This window comes from Sceloporus undulatus, chromosome 2, assembly GCF_019175285.1.
Source record: "Sceloporus undulatus isolate JIND9_A2432 ecotype Alabama chromosome 2, SceUnd_v1.1, whole genome shotgun sequence".
In the NCBI taxonomy this organism is placed as follows: domain Eukaryota; kingdom Metazoa; phylum Chordata; class Lepidosauria; order Squamata; family Phrynosomatidae; genus Sceloporus; species Sceloporus undulatus.
The window spans coordinates 247,217,984-247,240,748 of NC_056523.1; the positions used below are offsets into that span (position 1 = coordinate 247,217,984).

At 39.6% G+C, this 22,765-nt stretch overlaps 1 protein-coding gene across 1 annotated transcript in view; it reads left to right on the plus strand.

The window, feature by feature from the left end:
* VPS13A (vacuolar protein sorting 13 homolog A) overlaps positions 1-22,765 on the plus strand; it is a 208,378-nt gene that overhangs the window by 36,775 nt on the left and 148,838 nt on the right. The window contains 7 exon segments of the mRNA XM_042452020.1: positions 1,563-1,622; positions 3,697-3,777; positions 6,069-6,126; positions 12,379-12,506; positions 13,307-13,413; positions 14,713-14,884; positions 17,598-17,660. Of these exon segments, the coding sequence (XP_042307954.1) occupies positions 1,563-1,622; positions 3,697-3,777; positions 6,069-6,126; positions 12,379-12,506; positions 13,307-13,413; positions 14,713-14,884; positions 17,598-17,660 (669 nt within the window).

Genomic DNA, 22,765 nt, shown 5'->3' on the forward strand with positions numbered 1-22,765 from the left:
CCCTCAGTATATGCAGACTTGCCATCTGTGTATTTAAGCATCCGTAGGTGGCAAACCTATGTTGTTCCCAATGGTGGCACACCATTGGGAACAACAGGCTTCTTATCTATCTACCCCACAAGCTCAGAAGGCCAGAGAAGCCACTCCTTGCTGGAACACAAAAACTAATTGGATCTCAAGTTTATTTTCAGGATGGAGGTACACAACATGAAGGATGCTAAAGTTAGAATGAATGAGCACTGACTGCTTGTATTCCAAAGATTGGGGCCTGCCAGGCTGCCTCTATCTCTGCCTCTTCCACATTCTCATCAGCCATAGCCATTGATGGAGGGAGTGGTCAGTCACTTGGTCCTCCTCCCTGGGTGATTGATGGCCCCCTCTGACCAGGGGCTGCCTCAGCGTCCACCTCTTCCACATTGTCATCAGCCATTCTGGCCTTCTGAACCCTCAGGGGAGGCAGATAAGAAGCCCTGTTGTTACTAAGGGTGGCGCAGCAATGTCGCCACTCTGCCATTGGGAACAATGGGATTAGAGCACCTGCAGATTTTCATATCTGCGAGGGGTCCAGAATGGATCCCTTGTGAATACCAAGGGCCAACTGTATGCCTAAACTTCTAGAAAAGAGGGACCAAATATCTAAAAAAGTGTCCATGTAGTCTTGCCATTTATGCGTTACATGTTTAAAGGTTAACATATTTGCAAGATCCTCAGTACTTTGAATAACAGGGTGGGTGGGTATTTTTATTTTATTGTATTGATTTCTCTTTCCAGTACAGCAGCATAAATCTTTGTTGACTGAAATTATATGTATAATCAATTTCTGTTGACTGAAACATTAATTTTCAAGATTCAAGCAAATAGTTTTAAGAGCACAAGTAAACCTGTGAAATTGAAATACTGCTCCAAAACAAAATTAATTTTCCCGAAAGGAAACTTCCAAATGCTGTGTTTGAAAGATGCATGAGGAGAATTACAGCACCATTAATTCGGTGATATATGCTAACTATTACCAAATAAATGTGGAAGCCAGCTATAAATTGTAGTTTTAATCAACAGATACTGAAGTTATGAATGTTTAAGTCATGATCTATTAGTTAGGAAAAGTAAGAATATTGAGTTTGTCATTCTTTTTATTCCTAAAACTTGTTGTATTCATTCATTGTTAATTTAACTGTAGATTGAAAAGAGACTTTTTATATGGAAGCAATAGATCAATTCTATTCTGAATCAGCTGGTTGGAATGATGAGTTTGTCACACAGGATTAAGAGCTAGGTGTAACCAGCCAAATTTTATAGAATTTACAAAAGAGTTTGGTATCTGGGTATCATCTTGCCACTTTGAGTACTTCAGATGAATCTAAAGAAGTGGATTGATACACATGAAAACCGATACCAAAATAAATAATGTAATCTCAAAGGTGCTTCTTGAGTCTTTCATCCTCCTCTTTTCTGTGTTATGGTCAAACAGATTTAACAGCTATTTGTTTAGAACTATTATAGTAAAAGCACATGAGATAATTTTCTGGTACTTCTTTTTCAAGAACTTCTTATTTGTCTTCTAGACTTCAGATCAGAACTGGAATCCATGTATGCAAGATGCAACAACTAAACTGTTCTATAAGGTAAAGTGGGAATGTTGCCAGGATAATACTCTGCTGGAATTGTAATGTTGCCATATACATGCTGAAATTCTTTCATAATTAAAATTAATATTCAGGTACAGATCAGCCAAGGGTACACATTATCATTCTACTTTATTCTACTTGTATGCAGAAAATATGCAGATGACCCCATACTAGCAGAAAACATCATGGTCTTGGAACGATATCTAAGGAAGGTCAAAGAAGAAAGTGAAAAGGCAGACTTGCGGATGAACATAAAAGATAATAATAATAATAATAATAATAATAATGGAGAACCTACATAAATTCAACCTAGACAATGAGGAAATTAAAATAGTTAAAGATTTCCCATGCCAAACATTGATCAGAATGGAGATTGCAGTCAAGAAATCAGAAGAATACTAGGAATGAGAAGGGCAGTGATAAAAGAACTAGACAAGATCCTAAAGATATACAACTGAGCACTAAAGTTAGAATCGTCTAGTCTATTAAATTCCCCATCACAGTATATGGATGTGAGGGCTGGACAGTGAAGAAAGTAGATAAGAAAATCAACTCATTTGAGATGTGGTGTTGGAGAAGAGTGTTGAGAATACTGTGGACAGCCAAAAAGACAAACAAAGTGGGTCTTTAAACAGAACAAGCCTAAACTCTCCCTGGAAGCCAAGATGAGGCTGTTACAGTTTGGCCACATCACGAGAAGGCATTAATCATTAGAAAATACAATAATGCTAGGAAAGGTAGTAGAAAGAGAGGAAGACTGTACTCCAGCTGGCTAGACTTAATTAGGGAGGCCACGGTCCTGAATCTACAAGACTTAAGCAGAGCAATGGAGGATAGAGAGGCTTGGGGTTGTCTCATCCACAAGGTCGCCATGAGTCAAGGCTGTCTCGAGAGCACCTAACAACAAGCATTTGGTTGAGATACAACTCTTCTTTAGAGGTGGCATTATTGCACTACTTTTGGTTTAGTGAGGGGATAATTATCTTATATTTTTACATACACCTTTGAGTTGTGATGGCAGCAATAAATACCATTCCTTTGTTCCAGTGAGTGATGTAATTTCATGCACTTTCCTTCTGAGATGTTTCTTAGCCAATGGAATTTCTTTTCTCTTCCTCCCAATGTAGATTGCTCCTTAATAGGACTGTGTATGGCTTTGACCTTGTGCCATGAATCAAACACAGAATTCCATGTCCCCTCCCATTACTGGCTGCTCATTTCCATTACATCCTTGCATCACTGTGGTACACTTTGGTAGGGCTGGTATATTCCTTATTGCCTTATTTTTATATTTAGTATAGATAGAGTGGTTTAGCTTTTGGTGCCTTGGTTCATCCTTATAGAACAAAAGGAAGAGATTAGGTGTCTCCAGCAAAAGTATCACAGGACTCCTGAATAGTGCCAAGAAAAAATCATAATATGTGGGTTGTTCCTTTGCATCATTGCCAGAATTGATAAAGTAAGTGATGAACATTCCCATTTCAACACTTTCTTTGTATATATTCATCTATAAGTCTAAAAATTTATGCCCAAAAATAGATCCCAAAATCCTAGGCTGACTTATTTACGGGTCAGTATGGTAATGTGATAGCAGCTCTTTCAGATTTCCCCATGCAGTTTCTTTTTGTACTGAGCCAAGCAGAGTCTTTGGTGATGGATTGATTGCTGTTTATTTAACAGTCCCTTTCCCACCTCATCGCTTCACTATCTCTGGAGTGAAGGCTGACCACTGAAGCCTCGTATTGATTGCTGTTTTGCTTTTGCCTCTGGCATACACACACTGAAGGGGCCTCTAAGTTTTACACTCGACCTATCCGTGGGTCATATCAAAATCCATAATTTTGGCCCCAAAATTGGCACTCGACTTATACATGATGCCAACTTAAAGTTGAATTTATGCGGTACTTGCAAATATAAAATGTCTATATTGGTTTATTTTATGTATTTGGTTTTTATCTCACTTTTCTCCCAATACAGCCAGTATTTTATTGATTGTTTTATTGATTGAACTGTATCAACTTATCAACTGTAAAAACATTCAAATGATTCTACTTAAACTTCTTTATTTCAGCTTGTTCGACTGGACAACTTTTTTGCTTATTGGAATGTGAAGACTGAAATGTTTTATCATAGTAGTTACAAAGAATCTTTGGTGAGTGTCATATCTAATTGATCACATTTAATGCCAAAAACTGCTTTGAAGCAGAATTTCTTCATTTGGGATTGTGTACTGATGATTGTATTGAATGTGATGTCTGAGCTTAAACCTGTTACTTCTGCTGGATTAAGGTTACACTCCTGTGTTAGGTAACTTGTTAGTAAGCCCAATTAAACTCAATGAAGCATCTAAAATACATGAACATGGATTTTATTTATCTAAGATATTTAGATACCATCCATCATAACATATATCCCATGGCAGTATAGAATCATGAGTAAATATATCCCAATAAGTCACAGCAATTATCCTTTTAATATAGAGTAGGCCTGCAAGTATCCTTTCCTCTGTTTCTGGCATCCTACTACAGAATACCATGATATGCTTGCAATGGCTAAATAAAACCACATTTTTCAGTAAGAAGAACAATCCTTGTTTTAAAGAGGAATTGTGCTCGTGGAAGCTTGCCAGAAGAGAGATTTTCCTTTAAAAAAGGTGTATACGCCAATTATTTTAAATCAGAAATATTCTTCATGTTGCTTCTGCCACATCACCAAATGGAGTTAGGTGTGGCTTTCAGGACTGTCTGGTGCAGGAAATTGCTTCTTATCTGCTAAAGTTATCCACTTCAGTTTTCACATCTTTAGAGATGGAAGATTGGTTGCAATTATTTCTTACAACTATTTATGGTACAGAAGCAATATCATGCTATGCAGTACTCTAGCAACCATGATTTTTAGTATGGTAAATGAGGTTAGTGGCTGTTCATGTCAAAGGGTTAAAGTCAGCACACTGGGAAATGCTTAGATGTGTGTGTGTCTGACCATGAGCATCCAGCACTGGGAAGGACAAAGCTGATCATACACAGCTGATGCTCATAGTCTCAGGGACACTCTGGTGCCTGCATGCACTAAACCTGGAAGATGAAATATGTGTCTGGATTGCACAGGAGGACACTTTAGAGTGTGGGACAGGAAGTGATTGAGTTTGGGAGACTGCATGGTCTGAAGGCTATATAAACTCAAGGGCTACCAGTAATTGCTTGTGGGTTGTAGTAGGAGTTGGTATTTGTGTGATCTGTATTATAGTGTTGGTGATTTGGATAGCACTCTGTAAATAAAGATAGCACTTCGGGAGACTTGGCTTGTCTGGTCGTTAATCAGCTGAAGCCTGGCATCGGTTGCTGAGAGTACCTGGAGATTCCTGCATTCCTTCAGTTCCTGGAAGACATCCAGTTGCTATTATCTCTAGTGAGGGCTGTGAACCACGTTTCTGAATTTGCCAGTTATACTTTGCTATATGCCAGCATTGGTTATATGGCTCAGATGAGTTGCTGACAGTTCATTTCCATTACACCCAGCTACTAGGAGAGCTACCCTGTTGTTAATATACTGTAGCATCTTGATTCAATACCTGTGTTAGCCTACAGTAGGAGTGGCAACATTTGGCACACAATCTACATACATTTCTGTGGCTCATCAGCCCTTCAAGGGTACCTGTCGCCCTCTTAAAAAAACAAAAGACCTCCAAAAAAGATGTATGTCATATGCTTTGGGGGGACTCTTGTAAGTTCTGTTAACTTTGTAAATAATGTAAAAGCTCCTTTCCCACACACTTTGCTTCTGATTGCTTCCAAAGCACTCCTGGAAGCCTCCTGGAAGTGTGTTTTAATTCTATTTTGAGATTCATGTGACTTGTTTGCAAGGCTAATAGTGTTTCAAGGAGGCTTCAAAAACACTATTAGGTTGGAAAACAAGGGGGAAGATCAGCTTTTTCTGACATTGCAAATTCAACAGTAGGATGAGAGGGAGCTCTTTAGGCGATGTGCAAGGCAGCAAAAATTGGAGGGTGCTTGTGCCTGCGGGCAACATGCTATGTGTTGCCTATTGCTGATATAGGTTGATAGACTTTTGTCATTGGGGAACTTGCATATAAAAAGGTAAATTGCACAAGTAAATACATAAATTAGGAAAATGAATTTGCAAGAATTCCAGAAGAGAACATTTCTCCATAATCACTGTCCCATGAAGTTGAATTTAGCCCTTTATTTATACCCACTTACTTATTTTTTAATAGATTGCTCTCCAAGCTTGTAGTTACAAAACTATGAAACTTACAGAATATGTTGTTTCAGATTTCTTTATTTTCACAGAATGTTGCCCATTGGAAAAATATTCTTTGGTATTATCCTTTCTCAATGTAGTCTTCATATTTTAGTGTACTTTTATGGAACTTAAATATGCTTTTTAAAAACTTCATTTTTATTCCACTCTCCCCCTCCCCAGAATAATTTGAAACATGGAGTTGCAAGCAGTAATACAATTCCAGATGGCTACAGTTTTGGTAAGTTTTGTCTGTGCAGTCTCATGTATTATAGTATGTGATTATCTAGATTCAGTTTTGACCACAGGAAGGACAGTTTTTGATAATGATCCTGGGGCAAGACAGGCTCTAGGCATACCTTGTCTCCTCAGATAAAGATTTCTGACAAATTTTTAATTAGCTCTTCTGTGTGGATAGGAAACCCAGCTTAATAGTTACAAAGAAAGATGGGTACCTTATCCACAGCTTCCTTTCATTCTTTAATAATTGCAGTATGTTTATGCTAAGGATTCTGGCACATAGGTAAGATTAAATTGCATCTTAGGTATAGACAACCAGATCAGCACTAGTTGGCAGTCCAATATATTTATTAACAAACTAGGCAGAGAGAACTTCAGAAATAGGCAGTTGTTAAAAACTAAAATGTACAAACAAAGCATCTTCTATTGTAAATTTGTCAGGATCTTTGGAATCATTAATTTCTGCAAGCTTGAAATAAACACCTACCTTCTTCCTTGATGATTCCTCCTCCCTGCCATTCTTTCTGCATGTTCCTATTTTCTTTTTCTTTTCTTGTATAGCTACATTGGGTTTTTCAGACGTTTCCTTATTTTCCCCCCCATGGGATTGTCTTTGTGTTTTTATTCAATTCTTTCTTCCTGATCTCCCACCCTTTCTGGGTATCTTTTTCCTTTAGCATCTTTAGCCAGGAGATTGCACCCGGTATTTCCCTTCTAGCCTCTGCCAACCTAGAAGTTCAAAAGCATGCAAATGCAAGTAGATAAATAGGTACTTCTTTGGTGGGAAGGTAACAACATTTGGTGCAATCATTTTGGCCTCATGACCATGAGTGTCATCTTCAGACAGTGCTGGCTCTTTGGCTTAGTAAAAGAGAGGAGCATTGCCTTCCCTACAGTTGGTCACGAATAGACAGTCTTGTCAAGGGAAAAGCTTTATTTTTAACTTACCGACATTTAACCACTGTGGCATCAGGGCCTTGTGTTCCTACTGAAATCCAATTCGTTTTTTTCTGCCATTGCAGTAGGATCGTTAGGAAGTCTCGACATTTTGTCAGTTCGTCTTCTTTTGTGGGCTTATAGCCCTGAAATCTTTCTTCGAGAAGTCGTCGGAGATCAGATGGCTGACGTATGCCTGTTTTATCAGGTCTTTATGCAGCAAATGAAGTGAAACAGCTTCCTGTCTTAAAGTTCTTCAGTAGGAAGGGGCCCTCCAAACTGTGTTCCTTGCACCCCAGAATAAGCCTCTTCATATATCTTCTAGGGCTATTTGCTTGTGCCTGTCTGTCCATGCAACATCAGCCAGAGTATTCAGTGACCTAGACTCTTTCAGCTCTTCTTCAAATCTCTTCAGAGGACAAATCAGTGTCATTGTTCCCAACATGTAAAGTGGCTCCTAATCTCCCTTTTGAGGCTCAAAAACCTAGAGACATTCCACTTACTCTTGGAAAGTCTCTAGAGAAACAGCTGCAGAAAGCAAAGTGCCCTTCTTTGGTTTTGGCAGAACATAAGAAGAATCCGCCCCCCTCCCGGCTTGTTTATGTTGGGAACTTCTACTCAAGAGCTCCATCCATCTTTGTCGTGTATTCTCTCTTCTCCACTGCCTCCTTATTGTCTCCTGGCCTAGTCAGGAGAGAATCACTAGGGAGATGGATGCATAGTCTAATGAGGTTCAAAGTGTTGGTTCCTACTCAGAAGAGGAGATTCTAAACAAATTTTGTGCAATTCAACTCTTAGCCACCACAAGGCTCCAGGTTCGACACAGAACATCAGGTCCTGAAGTACTGGGACACACAAATTCTGACTAAGACTTCCAATCTCCTGCCTCATCTCAGTACCTGAGTAGGTCTTGGTTCTGGAAAGACCTATTCCCCAGTTCCATCCTGCCTCATATCAGTCAAGACAGGGCTTTGGTTCACTCTGGCCTTGTGGGCTAGTTTTGACAGAGAATCACATTTTTTTCTCTTTAAGAGAATCCCTTTGTTTTCTCCCAGATGTTTCACCCTAATGGAATGGCAGTGGTTCAGATCTTTCAGATCTACTGAATTCTTACAAACCACAAGGTAGGCACCAGTAATTCTCAGGGTTCAGCAAAAGAGTAATAGATTTAATTTGGTCCTTCTGACTTAGGGCAGCTCCCAGTGGGTGCATGCCTCCAACCTTTTACCCATCGTTGGGAAGTGATGTCTCCTAGTGCCTGGGTATGCAGGACTCTGAGGGAAGGTTACACAGTAGACTTCATTCGAAAGCCCATGCATTTCTTTGTTCAGTCTCGTAGACCCAGGTCTTGGGTGAGGCACCAGCAGATGCTTCAAGCCATAATAGACCACCTACTTCAAATAAAGGCTATAGAATAGCCAGAGATTGTTAGGATTCTATTCAGTGTTTTTCTTGGTCCCTAAGGCACTAAAGGGCTATTCTGAACCTTTGCAGGATCAGTTGGTTTGTACTGAAGTGGAAGTTCCATGTGGAAACCCTCCAATCAATTTTGGAAGGGGTGAAAGAGGGGGATTATTAAGCATCCCTTGATCTCTAGGAGGTGTACCTGAACATCCCAGTGCACACAATTTACAGGAAGTATCTCAGGTTTGCTTGGAGGACCATGATCAGTACAGGGTCCTACCATTTGGTCTGTCATGCTCCCCTTGGGTGTTTACAAATATGTCCATCTCCTTGGTGGTACATGTTCACCCATATCTGGATGACCTGCTAGTCCACTCACTCTCCCTTGTGAGAGGAAAGGAAAATGTGCAGATTGTCTGGAGTTTCATAGGTTTATCATCAACAGAAAAGTCATCTGGATCTGTTTCAGAGGATCCAGCATTTGAAAACCATAGATGCAACCTGGCACAGAGTTTTTCTTCTGGAAGACAGAAGGAATAAATTATGGTCCCTTATCAATGTGGTGTTGAAACAGTCAACTTCAGAACTGATGGTGTTGGCCGATTTGCTGGGGTTGATGGCGGGATGCATAGATATGGTCCCTTGGGCCAGGTTCCATATGAGTGAGTTATAGTGGTTCCTTTTACCCTTTCAGGACAAAATTGCTGAGAAGCATTTGCTGAAAGTGCAACTTCCCCAACAATAAGGTCTTAACTTAGTAGTTAAGATGCCGACCGTGACGACTGCAAGATCAGCAGATCAGTTTGAGACCCAGGCGTCACATGACGGAGTGAGCTCCCATCACTAGTCCCAGCTTCTGCCAACCTAACAGTTCAAAAGCATATGAAGGTGCAAGTAGATAAATAGGTTCCATTTTGGTGAGAAGGTAACAGCATTCTGTGTAGTCATGCTGACCGCATGACCATGGAGTCATCGTTGTTTCCCTCAGCTTGGTAACGAAGATAAGCACCACCCCCTACAGTTGGACACGACTAGATAATTTTGTCAAAGTGGAAACCTTTACCTTTATAGGTCCCATCTATATGGTGCATGGGAGAAGAACTCAAGGATTCCTTGCAGGAGCATAATCCGCCTGGCAAGGCATCTCCCCAATGTCATCAACATCCTCACATGATCTCAGCAGGATGACCTCATCCTCACATGTATGGTAAATGGATCAGGTTGTCTCCGTCATCTCTACCATCTTAGGAGAACATCCGAAGTAGATTTCCATGCTCAGCAAATGTGCAGTGCACTTGATTCTCTTGTAGAGCCCACCAAAATTTAGGATTTCTTACAGACATATTTCTTTTCTCATGAGGCAAATTTATGCCTTTCCTCTCATGAGAGTCATAATGAGGATTGAGGACAGTGCACACATTATTCTCATCAAGTTCTGGTAAGCCCTGCCAGCTGTATTCTCCAGATTTCTAAAACTGTCTGATGGCAACTTGTGCTGCTTTCTGGAGTGCTCTGATCTTCCCTCAGTGTGGCGTGACAATCAGTGTTGCCAATTTCTGGGGAATTCCTTGGAATCAGGGGAATTTAATTTCTTTCCGGGGATTTTGACTGAATAATAATAATAATAATAATAATAATAATAATATTGGGGAATTCCGGGGATTTTGGTAAAACATTCTGGGGGTATATCTTCAAGGCTTGTTGGCAACACTGATGACAATATATTCCACCTGGATGTGGCTTCCCTCAAGCTAACTAGTAGCATCACTGGGGAGGGGGGTGCGGGTCGCACTGGGTGACACCCCAGAAGAGGGATCAGCCTCCCATGCCATCTGTCCCCCCTGTTCCATGCATGTGTGCAGCACTGTGCACATGCCACCCAGCCCCCCAGGTGCTGCTCCGGTGCACACACGCATGCACTGCTCCATATACCCTGCATACAGGGAGCTCCAGCCTGTGCGCATGGGGCGCTCCAGTGACATCCTGGTGCAGGAGCACCACCAAAGCTAACCACATGGTGACTTCACCTACATTGGCCCTGTCACATGACATCAAGCAAGTGATGTCTGTGGCTCTCCGTTGATGAAGCGTTCCTATGCATCTAAGTGGGCATTCATCCGGTTCTTTTTGCAGATTGAGACTACTGCACCAGGTGACTTCTCAATCAAATCTGTTTCATTTCTTTATACCTGTGTGAGCTAAATATCTCTTATACTGTACTCTGAAAGACTGTCTGGCGGCTATTTCCACTTAGGATGCTCCCTCTTGGTCAGTGCACCATTACATACTTTTTCAACCACATAATCAAGGACCAGTTGTTGGTCCTTATTAACCTTATGGCATGTCCTTTTGAAGCCATGATGCCCTGTGACCATGTGCTCTCTTGGAAGACAGCTTTCCTATATCTCAACATCTTTGCTTGTATTGGCAGCATTTAGGATGGAACCTCCCCCACCTTGCTTGGCCATGAACATCTCTGTCCTCTGTAAGGTGGTTTCTGCTTTGCATCTTAACCAGCCACCGGCCCTTCCCACCTTCATGCAATTCCCATCTTCTGACCTTTAGTGGGTCCTTCATATCCTTGGCATTAGATAGGCACTGCTGTTCTACATTTCTCACATAAAGCCATTTAGAAATTCTCCTTTTCTGTTCATCATCTATGGCACTTACAACAAAGGGAAGACAATATTGTCTGAACATCTTTTGCATTAGGTGCTGTACACTACCCACCTCACCTATTCCCTTGTTGGGGAAACCTCTTCCAAAGGAGTTCAGAGCTCAATCAAGTCAGGTGTTGGCCACCTCAATAGTGTGTCTCAGAAGGATTCCTCTCCTAGAACTTGGTTATGCCGCTGTATGGTGGCAACCATCTATGTTCCTGTCTCATTACAGGCTGGATAGTCAGTCCCTAGCCAATGCAGCATTTGGTAGGGCATTTCTATCATTAGTTCTGGCTTGACCCACTGTCCTAATTGAGTTTAGTTTGCTATTCTCCAGTATGTGTGTCAGAGAGACCATGAAGAAGAACAGATTGCCTACCTGTGACTGGTTCTTGAGTGATAATCTGTGAACTCACACAGCCTGCCCCCGCTCTATGTTTTATGCCATCCCATTCTCCAGATATCCCAATGGCAGACTTGGAACTGTGTTTCAGCGGGAACACACAGCTTGTATGCATGTGAATGAGGGGATGGGGTTACCACCCAAGTGCAGCTCTGCAGGCTTCCAAACCTCTCAGTGCGGGTGCAAAATGATGTATGTGTTTGCAGACGACCACTCGAAGAACCACAATTACAGACAGGTGACCTGTTAATCCTAAGAAATCCGCTCAGCCCTGTCTACTCCCATTATTGGTTCATCCTCTTTTCTACAATAGCTATAGAAAATTGGCTTTCAGACCCATTACAGATGCCTACCATTAGTCTAATGGAAGAGAATAGCAAGTTGTGGAGGGTTATCCTCGATTCTCTTTCTGGATCACCTTAGCTAATATTTAGAACAAATCTGTTACTGTTTTTTCAAGTTCTTCTGGGGAGTCTTATATGGTCTGTAGTGGAGGTTATTCTGTTTTATTCTTCTACCAGCTCTGTGTAGCAGTAGGTTTTGAGGGAAAGTGACTGGCTTAGAAAGGGGTGTTGAAGCCACATCTTTCCATTGTACTTCCATACTGTAACAAAATAGCATTCTCTGTTTGGGACACTGGCAGTCCCAGTTTGCTTGCCATAGTATTAGTCTTGTAGGCCATGTTGGCAGGCACAGCTCCCTCCTGCTCATGATTGGGCTCCTGATCATGGAGTTGAAAGGGATCCTGCTTTCTTCTCATGCAATAGTAGAAAAAGAGAAGTCAACCTAGTAATAAAGGGGTTAATTTATTTATCTTTGTGCTGACTTATTTTAAAATTTTGTTTTGTAGTGTTCCGTCCAATTTCAGCTAAAGCAAAACTACGTATGAATCCTCGATCTGATGTTGATTTTTCTGCACCAAAACTAGACCTAGATGTAAATCTTCAGGATATAGCCATAGAACTTAATAAATCACAGGTAATTTTCTGTAACATTTTGAATGTACAGAAAAGCTAGCAGACTATTTTTTCCTGTTACCAGAGTACAGAGTGTCTGAAAATTGTCTGTACTATTTCAGTTGTATATACAATTGAAATTGTAAAGATAATTTTCAGACACTCTGTATAAATGTCAGTAATTAGTGAAAGAATTGCCTATTCCATCCTTGTGCCTTTAGAAAGAGCAGGATCATGCACAAATTCTTCCTTGTGTCCTTAGAATTTAGCAGCAATAATAGAATGTTTCTTTTTCTCATACCAATTTGCCATTAAGTCCTAACATAAGGAAAGAGATGCCAATCTACTACTGCCCAAGGCCCAATAAGTAAAGATGTTCTCAGATCTAATTTGGAAATTATATTCTCAGTTTTCCTACAATCAATTCCAATGTGTCCCCATCCATTGGTTCTCAGCTGATTGTCAAAAATGCATTTGAGGAAGAGAAAAGGATGCCATTTCAGTGCTGTTCAACAGAGTGAGAAAGGGGTGGGTGGAAAGGGAAAGGTGAGTAACAGGAAAGAGAAAGCTCTCTCTCTCTCTCACCCTTTGCCTTTTCTTCATATTGGCAAAGGTGAGGCAGGGTGGTGGAAAGGCCTTGATGTAATGGTTCACACCAGATCATGTTTCTTTCCCCCTCATCCCTTCTCACAGATTATTTGCACGTAGATGAAAGGTTACTTTACTTTAATTTATTTGCACCAGATAATATATTTTCTTTTGTTGTAGTGGTTTCTTTGTATAAATCATAAGTTGTTGTTGTTTTTTTTACTTTTTTTGCAGTATTTTAGTATTATGGAGCTTCTTGAGTCCATTGATATGATGACCCGAAATTTACCATACAGGAAATATAGACCAGATGTTCCTGTTCACAATAATGCCAAAAAATGGTAACTTATTTTTGAAAATGTACTTCTGGTAGGATCTTTAAATATTTGTTTTTGAAGATGTACTTCTGGGAGGATCTTTAAATAAATGGTGCAGTACTATTTCTGAGCAAATATTGACATAGTTTCCTTTAGAAGTACTGTATATTGCCAGCCAGCTTCTAGATTCTGTTTTGCATATATATTCACTCAGTTATTCATCTTTAACCTCCTCACATGGGGTGAAAATTCCAACTTGAAGTTTCCATTGCATTGTTTACACAGAAATTTACCTACAGTGTTGTCCATCTAAGGCAGGGTGAGGAAAGTGTGGCCATGGGCTGCTTGTGTGCAGCCTGATCATTTTGGGGTTCTTTTTTAGCAGCAGATGCATTAAGATGGTTCTTTTCTAGCGGCAGATGCATTAAGAGCATAGAAAGGAGGGCTGGAGTAACACAGACTTTCAGTGTTTCTGTGTTTGGGGGAAAGTTCCTGCAGCATGCTTGCAAAAGTGTAATAAAGCTAACGCTGTAGCAGATTGTGCTGTAACCGTATGTGTCTCCAGAATTCTTTACTGAGCATGTATGAACAGCAAAACTGAGGGGAAAGGGGGGAACAGTTAAACCTGCCTCACCGCCTTTCCCTAGCATGTTGAAAAAGCAAAAATATGTAAGTTTGGCCATAAAAGTGGAAATCATAAGAAAAGTGGAGGCTGGTGAAGGAAACAGTTATCCCAGGATGCACTTTAGAGGCAGTCTTCAAGTAGCCACTAGAAGGTTCAACATGTTTTTGTTTGCCAGGCAAAAGGCTTACCTGGCCTATTTCATTTCACATGCTCATGTAGTTAATTTTAAACAAAAAGGTGTGGGTTTTTTTTGTAAACATGTTGAACTGCTCTTCTGTTCAGTGCTATAGAAACTTATTCCTATTTTTTCTATGTTACTTCTGTCTCTAGTACTAAACTTTATGTTACAGAAGTAATGTCTAGGGACACATCTACTGCTTCATTAACTGAGGTATGCCTATAATGGCCTATGTGAAATTAAAATGATTGAGGAACAATGAACTTTGAAGGTGGAGATTGTCTAGTAAAAAGTTCTAATCTGCAACTCTAAAATCTGAAGGGAAAATATGTGTGTGCGTGGAGTGGAATTTTTAAACCATCTTTGTAATAATACATTATATGTTTAATGCTTTGGGAGAAAGTCCAAAGCATGATAGCTTGCCTAAGGTATGACTTCTAATCAAATGTATTTTAAGGGGAGACAATGCTCTTATACACTTTTTCAAATACATCTTCAGTTTTATATTTTTCCCCATAAGGTGGTTATACGTTATACATGGCATTCTTGAAGTAAATGTCCAACCCAAACTACAAATGTGGTCTTGGGAACATATTCGTTACCACAGGAATCGGGTAAAGAGCTATAAGGATCTATATAAAACAAAAATAACATCAAAGAAGCCTGCTGAGAATAGTATGAATATGCTGGAGGTTAGTAGTTTCAAATTACTGTTTGTATTTTAATGTTTATCAGTAGTACTAAAAATATGGACATTCAGGTACTATTTTAATATAGTGCTGGATATGTATTTATAGTATGTTGCTTTCATGTTTTGATTGGTACTGCTTTTAGATTAAACAGTAAAAGTTGAAATACATACTACTTGAAACTTAAAAATCGATGGCTATCCATGGCTTGTGCCTGGGTATGTCTTTCCACCATTCATCTACAAACACCTGAAAACTAATTCTAGACAATCAGAGGATATTCCAAGGTAGCTTTTCAGGTGGACAAAGGGAGCTGGTGCAGGAGGAAGATGCTTATCCTCCTTCTGCAAACTGAGATGTTGCAGTCATGCAGTAGAATATTGGGTGTAGACCAGTCTTTAAATTGGCTTGCTTTGTTTAGAACTGGAAAAATGTTTTCTTTTGCATATTCTTTTAATCTGCTTTTCCTACTCTAACAGTTAGGATGGAGTGTTTTCTGATGAAAGAATAAATGGGACAAAATTGAATTTCAGCAGAAAACTAGTCACTTCTTTGGGGCTGAAAAATAATCCTATTTGGATTTTCCAATAGTTTATAATCATGTGGGAGGGAGAATACAGTTGAGTTTCTTCTTTGTGCTATCTGTGACACACAGGTGGGTCATCCTGCACCTGTCTATATACATCTTCAGAAACTTATAGAGTGAAACAATCTTCTTTGCAGGCCCCTTCCCCTATGCTCTTGCTACCTCCTGCTTAATTGCCTCAGTTCTTTTTCATCTGCCACATTAGCAGCATTGTCAGAAACTTGCTTTTCATGGTTAGAATTTGTGTGAGGGATTTAATGTTTGGATGACTGAAGGAGCAATCCATAACGTAAGCAATAGCAATAGCAAGTACATTTCTATATCGCTTATCAGTGCACTTAAGCACTCCCTAGGCAGTTTACAAAGTGTAAGATAATTGCTCCCAACAAGCTGGGTACTCATTTTAGCAACCTTGGAAGGATGCAAGCCTGAGTTGAGCTTGAGCCCCCTTGGCTGGGATTGAACTCAAAACCTTATGGTTTGTGAGTGAGTGGCTGCAGTACAGGCATTTAACCACTACACCACCAGGGCTCTGTAAGAATTCGTTTCAACAAATGAAGCAAGAGTCCAAAATTCTTTACAGTTAATGAATGCTGATTCCCTCTGCTTCTGTTCAGTTTTTAATTGACTGCATTGCCAACAGAGTGAGTTTCACTTTTTAGGCTCCTCCTTTTTGTTAGATTTCTGACCTAAAAAAAAAGTTGCTTCACGTCTTCAGTTCTGCAACAATAATCTTCTCTGTTCTTCAGATAAAGTAAGAATAGGTACCAGTCATTTAAGAAATTATCCAATAATTTTTCTTTTATCAACTTTGCTCATTTGTCTATTTCAGCCAGCTTATAACCTTTAACAGTCCAATCCTCTTCTGTAGGAAGATTGGAGAATCAGATCTTTCTCCTTCCTTTATGAAGGTCTTTGTGGCAGCAGTTTCTGCCTAAATCTGACCATAGTTGTCTTGGTTTATTCATCCACTTGTTTTCTGCTAAGCAAACACATTGCTTATCCCACCTCATCCCATTTCAGTACTCTTTTTTTCTTTTTGTCTCTTCTCTTTTTCTTTTCTCTGAAACTTGGCTGTTCTTCCTTACCACAGACCCAGTTTTTTGTTCACAAACTCCTCATATTCCTTGATTTCTTGGCAAAGAAATTGCATGGATAAATCTGCATAAGAGTAGAGCCATGTGATGCATTTACTCAAATTCTACTATTTCTTCTCTTTATTTCTTCTCATTTTTTTAACATTTCTTCCAATATTTCTCCTTTTTTTTTTCTGAATGTGACAGAGCGAGCGACACCAATCCTAATGAATTCAAACAACCTAATTAACTAAAGACTATTTCTAACTTCTCATTGGGAAATCTAGAATGTTTGGTGAAATTATTAGAAAAAAATAGTGATTAATAAATTAATAAAAAGATTAATCCAAGTTGTGAAATGTTCAGTTTAGCTAGCTCATCACTTTTTCATGCCTAATATATCAAAAACAGAACTTTTCAAATTTTCAATTATTAATGTGAAAAACAGTCTTATCAGCTGAGCAGTAAAATATGTTCAGTCATAGACAAGACAGTGTTGAGATAAAAAATAAAACATATGTGTATGCAGTTTATCAATTAAAAGTAAAAGAAAATATGACAGTGATTGAAATCAACCTTCATACTAGTAAACACATTCTTTCACATTTTGTAGCTGTATATTATTGAACTCATTTCAAAGTTGATTAGAGGGAATGGTGACTGGCCTGCTCAAGAGCCTAAAACCGTTAGGTATTGTGGGTGGGAATAAAGATTAAAAATCTCTCTGTGTGTCCTGTATAAGGAGTTTCAGAAGAGGGAAAGGAAAAAGGACAAATATCCCTCCTTCCACAATATACTGATACCGTACAGGTTTGAATATGACAGCACCAAATGTGAGTCCTTTAGTGCTATATAACACTATTCCCCATCATTTAAGAAAGACTACAGTTTATGTTCCAGGCTGGCTAAACCTTGGGCAGTGGCATTTCTGTTACAGTCAGGAGAATACTGATAAATGTTTCTTGTTGGTCCCCACTTGTGAGCATCTACTACAAAAATCTTCTGTCATAACTATGTATGGTATTTAGTGTCTTACTTTCCCCTCCCTTTACAGGAACTAGAGAAGACTTTGGATATATTCAACATTACTTTGGCAAGACAGCAGGCAGAATTTGAGGTACATATTTTGTAACTGTAAACTCTGTTGTAAAGGATTTGTTCTTTTAGAAACCTTTGAGTTGCTGTAGTTCAACAAAGAGTTGCTTTGAAGTTTAATAAAGTACAGTACTCAGTTCTTTCCTAGCTTGCATAAGGAATGCAGAAAGTCCTTAACAACAATAAAATTAAATTCAAGCTTTCATTCAATAAAACATTTAAGGGGTAGGCATGGGGATTATGCAAATATTAAAACACATGATTCATCAGACTTGGCATGTGCTTTTGAAGACATTTTAAGCTTTAACAATTACATTTTTAAAAATACTGCAGATCCAGTATCCCTTATCCAAAATGCTTGGGACCAGACATGTTCCATGTTTCAGATTTTTTCTGGATTTTGGAAAACCTGTATTTGCATATATGGAGAGAGAGAGAGAGAGAAAGAGAGAGAGAGAAAGAGGCTGGAGTGGGACTGAGGATCTGTGAAATTGCAGAAATCCAGGCATATGTCATAAGTTGCTTAGGCATCTTGCCTTCCATGATATCTTAAGTAATTGGAGTGATGGACTATTTATTATAGAGCCGTAGTGATCTCATTCTTGGAATGGCAGGTGGAGCTATCTACTATGTCACTGTTTTAGCCTGTGTGCCAATTGGGCAGGCAGGAGTCCAAGTTAAAATTCTTTTCAGTTATATTTGTTAAGCCTCACCCCCTCTTCTTTAGTTTTTTATTACCTTCTCAGCCAGCCAGCCAGGAAGACACCTTCTCTGGTAATTAGGAAAATTAGTCAGGGAAAATGGTTAAAAGGTATAAAGTCGAGGTCAGTACAGAAACTGGAATAAAATTAGTGGAGGAAATAGCAGAGCCTCGTCAGCACGTGACTCTTCAGTATGGGCAAGAGCACCTACAGCGGCAGCAACACCTACTGGCTTAGGTTGCAGTGAAAAGGAGCAGTTTTCAGCCATTGAAGTAAGACACCACCTCGTGGGGCAAACAAATAGTTTGGTGAATGATGGCAAAAATGTAGCTGCTGGGCCAGCTGTGCAGGAGTTTTCATTTCATTTCATTCATATGACTCCACAGTTCATGCACTATTTAGATATTATGTTTACAGATGTGGCACAGGTGAATGGGTCTTATGTCCATACGGCGAGACAAAGAGAGCATACCATGGATTTCAAAGAAAGCAGTGCATTGTAATGGATTAAATAAGTCCTCATTAGCCAAACCAGACTTCAACACTTTAATTAGAGAATCTGTCAGTAATGAGTTGAACAACATTTTTAACACCAGTGATATTCAGTCCTGAGGACATAAAAATGTTAATGAAATGATGATTAATCAATCAAAACTAAATACTGCAAATTTGGTGAACTTAATAAATACAATTATTGTGAAACCAATAGGGTTAGAGGAGACAGAGGAAATTCAAGGAAGTGTTCAGCATAAGGATAGACAAAGCAATATTAAAAGGAAGTTACTACAAACAATGGATGATACAGTAGCAGATGACAATATACCAAGGAAGTGTACTAGGAAAGTGAAAACTGGAATGTTAAGATTTTCTGATAAATTATGAAAAAGTCATGTGGTTCCAACATAGACATTGACACACTTGAGAGCAATTCTAGCTGCCAGACACAGTTACATGACTTTGTACTTGGAAAGAAGAATTCATCAGGAAGTGTCAAGAATATCTATGAACAGAGCAGATTTAATGCTGTTGGCGAAGCTTTTGGATCTGTTCATATCGACCATTCAGTTAGTGCCTTGGGAATAGTTCCATTCTAGAGGATTGCAGAGAATGCTGGTTCCATATCAGCAATTGGAAAAAATTGGCATTATGTGGTAAAAGTGCTTATTAATTTGAGGAAAGACTTAAAATTGTGACAACAATACAAGATTCTGGACAAAGCAGTGCCATTGTAAATTCAATAAAGGTGACCACAGATGCAAGCTTAATGGGTTGGGCAGCTCGCCGCATTATTATTATTATTATTATTATTTATATAGCACTGTAAATTTACACAGTGATGTACAAACAATCTTTTTAATTAGATGGTTTCCTGCCCTCAGGCAGCAGACAGGAGGCACAAAACCAGTTACTTGGAGTTAAAGGCAGTAAGACTGGTGATAATCAAATTTGCAAGTGTACTGCAGGGTCGTTGTGCTAATCCTAATAGACAATATGAGAGTTGGGTGGTCTGTGAACAATCAGGATGGATTATGCTCAGTTCCGTTGATTTCGGAGTCAACCAAACTGTTCCACTGGGCAGAGAAACATCTGGCATTGATTATTGCAGTTCATTTGAAGGGAACATTAAATGTGAAAGTGGATTATCTCAATCTTAGTGCAGTACCTTTAGGGGAATAGACACTGAATATGGAAGTGTTTCATAATCTCAGCAAATTACTCAGCCCCTTTCAGTTGTATATATTTGCTTCAGCACAAAAGTGCAGGTTAAGAAGATTTCCCCCCTGCAGATGAAAGCAGTGATGCAGAGCAATTTGATGCTATGACGGTGAAGTGGCCAAAAGGATATCTGTGTGCCTTTCCACCAATTCAGATAATGCAAAAGGTATTGCTCAAAGGACGACAAGAAAAGGCTCATGTAATGCTGATGGTTCTATATTGGCCAAGATGTCCATGGTATCTATCTGTGTCGCAACCATTGAAATTGGCAAAAGGATGTTTTAATCAAGGTCCTGTTTATCATCCCAATCCAGATTGGCTGGATCTGACTGCATGGGCCTTGAAAGGAAGGAGTTAAAGAAACAAGGATATTTGAAGGAAGTTATTGATGCCATTTAGGCATCAAGGAGAAATTCTGCTCAGGAGTTATACAACAGAACATGGAACACTTCTGTAGTGTAGTGTAGACAGCAGAGAGTAGTATTAAATGAGGAGTCGAATGCTTTCATGGCCTGCATCCATAGTTTTTTGTGGGTTTTTCGGGCTATGTGGCCATGTTCTATAAGAGTTTATTCCTGACGTTTCACCAGCATCTGTGGCTGGCATCTTCAGAGAATGTTTGCCTGGGAAAGAGTTGCATATATATATTGTGTGACCTAGAAAGGCAGGAGTGATTTGCATGTATATTGTTCTGTTGCTAATGGCAGGCCTCAGGCTGGGAGGGTCTGCAAAAGAGGATTAGTGTCTGCTTGATGTCTGCTGTGAGATTTCTCATTTGTGTTTGTTGAGTCTTTATCTTGCTCTTTTTCACCCAAAAGGGAAGGTATTTTTACCATACATCAAAGGAGTCACAGGCAGGATAGGCAAAGTGGTGAGGAAGCACAACCTGCAAATGGTTTACAAACTGACAAAGAAAATCCAGCAAATGCTACACTCACCCAAGGACCAGAGAGACCCTCTCACAGCTGCAGGAGTTTATCGCATACCATGCAGCTGTGGACAAGTCTACATAGGGACCACCAAACGCAGCGTGCAAACAAGAATCAAGGAACACGAGAGACGCTGCAGACTGGGCTAGCCAGAAAAATCAGCAGTAGCAGAACATGCCACAAACCATCCTGGGTATAAAATACTGGTTGAAAACACTGAAATTCTGGACCATGCCAACCACTACCATGTCAGTATGCACAGGGAAGCCATTGAAACCCACAAACACCTGGACAATTTCAACCGGAAAGAGGAAACCCTTAAAGTAAACAAGGTTTGGCTACCAGTCCTGAAAAAGAGCAAGATAAAGACTCAACAAATGCAAATGAGAAATCTTGCAGCAGACCATGAGCACTAATCAAGCAGACACTAATCCTCTTTTGCATACCCTCCCACCCTGAGGCTTACCACTAGCAACAGAACAATACACATGCAAGTCACTCCTGCCTTTCCAGGTCACACAATATATATACCCAACTTTTTCCCAGGCAAACATTCTCTGAAGATGCCAGCCACAGATGCTGGGGAAACGTCAGGAATAAATTCTTATAGAACATGGCCACATAGCCTGAAAAACCCACAAAAAACTATAGTATTAAATGAGTTTGAAGTATAACATGTTCTGGAGCTTTTGCATGCTGGGTTCGTAAAGGTGGGTTAGTTTGAGACCTAATACTTTGAAACAATAGCTATCTGCATTATCAGTGGTGTTGAAATGTACAGAGGGTGCATTTTGAGCAAATGGACATGTCAGAAGATTTTTAAAAGGGGCCACACTGAAATCATTTTCAACAGTTCATAGATTCCCTACATGGGATTTAAACATGGTTTTGAATAAGTTAACTAAGGGCCCACATGAACCATTGAAAGAAACTTCTCTTCAAATGCTTTCATTCAAGGTATCATTTTTAGTAGTGATCATATCTGCTCAGCATGTATCTGAATTAGCAGCATTATTGTGATGACCCTGTCTCTAATTGACTGAATAACCAGGCTCCGTGGATGAACTATAAAGGATTTATTGAGAAGCTCAGCACTTTAGACAAGCATCCCCTTCACACTTAGATCCCCTTTCCTGTCCATTCCCCTCCCTCTCATTCCTTCTCTAGGAGAGCAGCATTGAGGCTCAAATAACAAGCCTGCCTTATAACAATCATCAACTAATCCACACTTATATGAGTTTGAGGAAAACAGTTTAATTTTAAAATTAGATCCTACTTTTTTGCTTAAGTATATTATGAGAAAAGAAAATAAAGAAACAATTTACTTACAAAGTTTCTTTTTAAAACCAAGTCATCCTGAGTGACATGGACAGTTGTTAGAAGTGAAGAAAGCAGTAAGGATCTGTGTAAGCAGAACAAAATAGTTTAGCCATTCAGAGACATTATTTGTATCATTCTATCCAAAAACAATGGGTGATAGTACATCTGGAAATGTAACTGGCAGTTGGGTTTGCATTTGCAATGCATTTACTATTGTTGTAACTATGAGGGGAATCCTAGATCACAGAATGTGTGGCCACACTCAAAAAGCTCTATGGCTACAAGCATTCTACTTCGTTGCATCATGTGTGCCAGGCAGCAGGATGGAGTAAACCAACAACTTTTGTGACACATTACAAGGTATAAATCAGCACAGGCTTCCTTCAGAAGAATGCTGCTTCAGGCTGTGGTTCCTAAATAGCGAAATCCTGCCCAGTGAAGAAACCTTGGGTACATTCCTC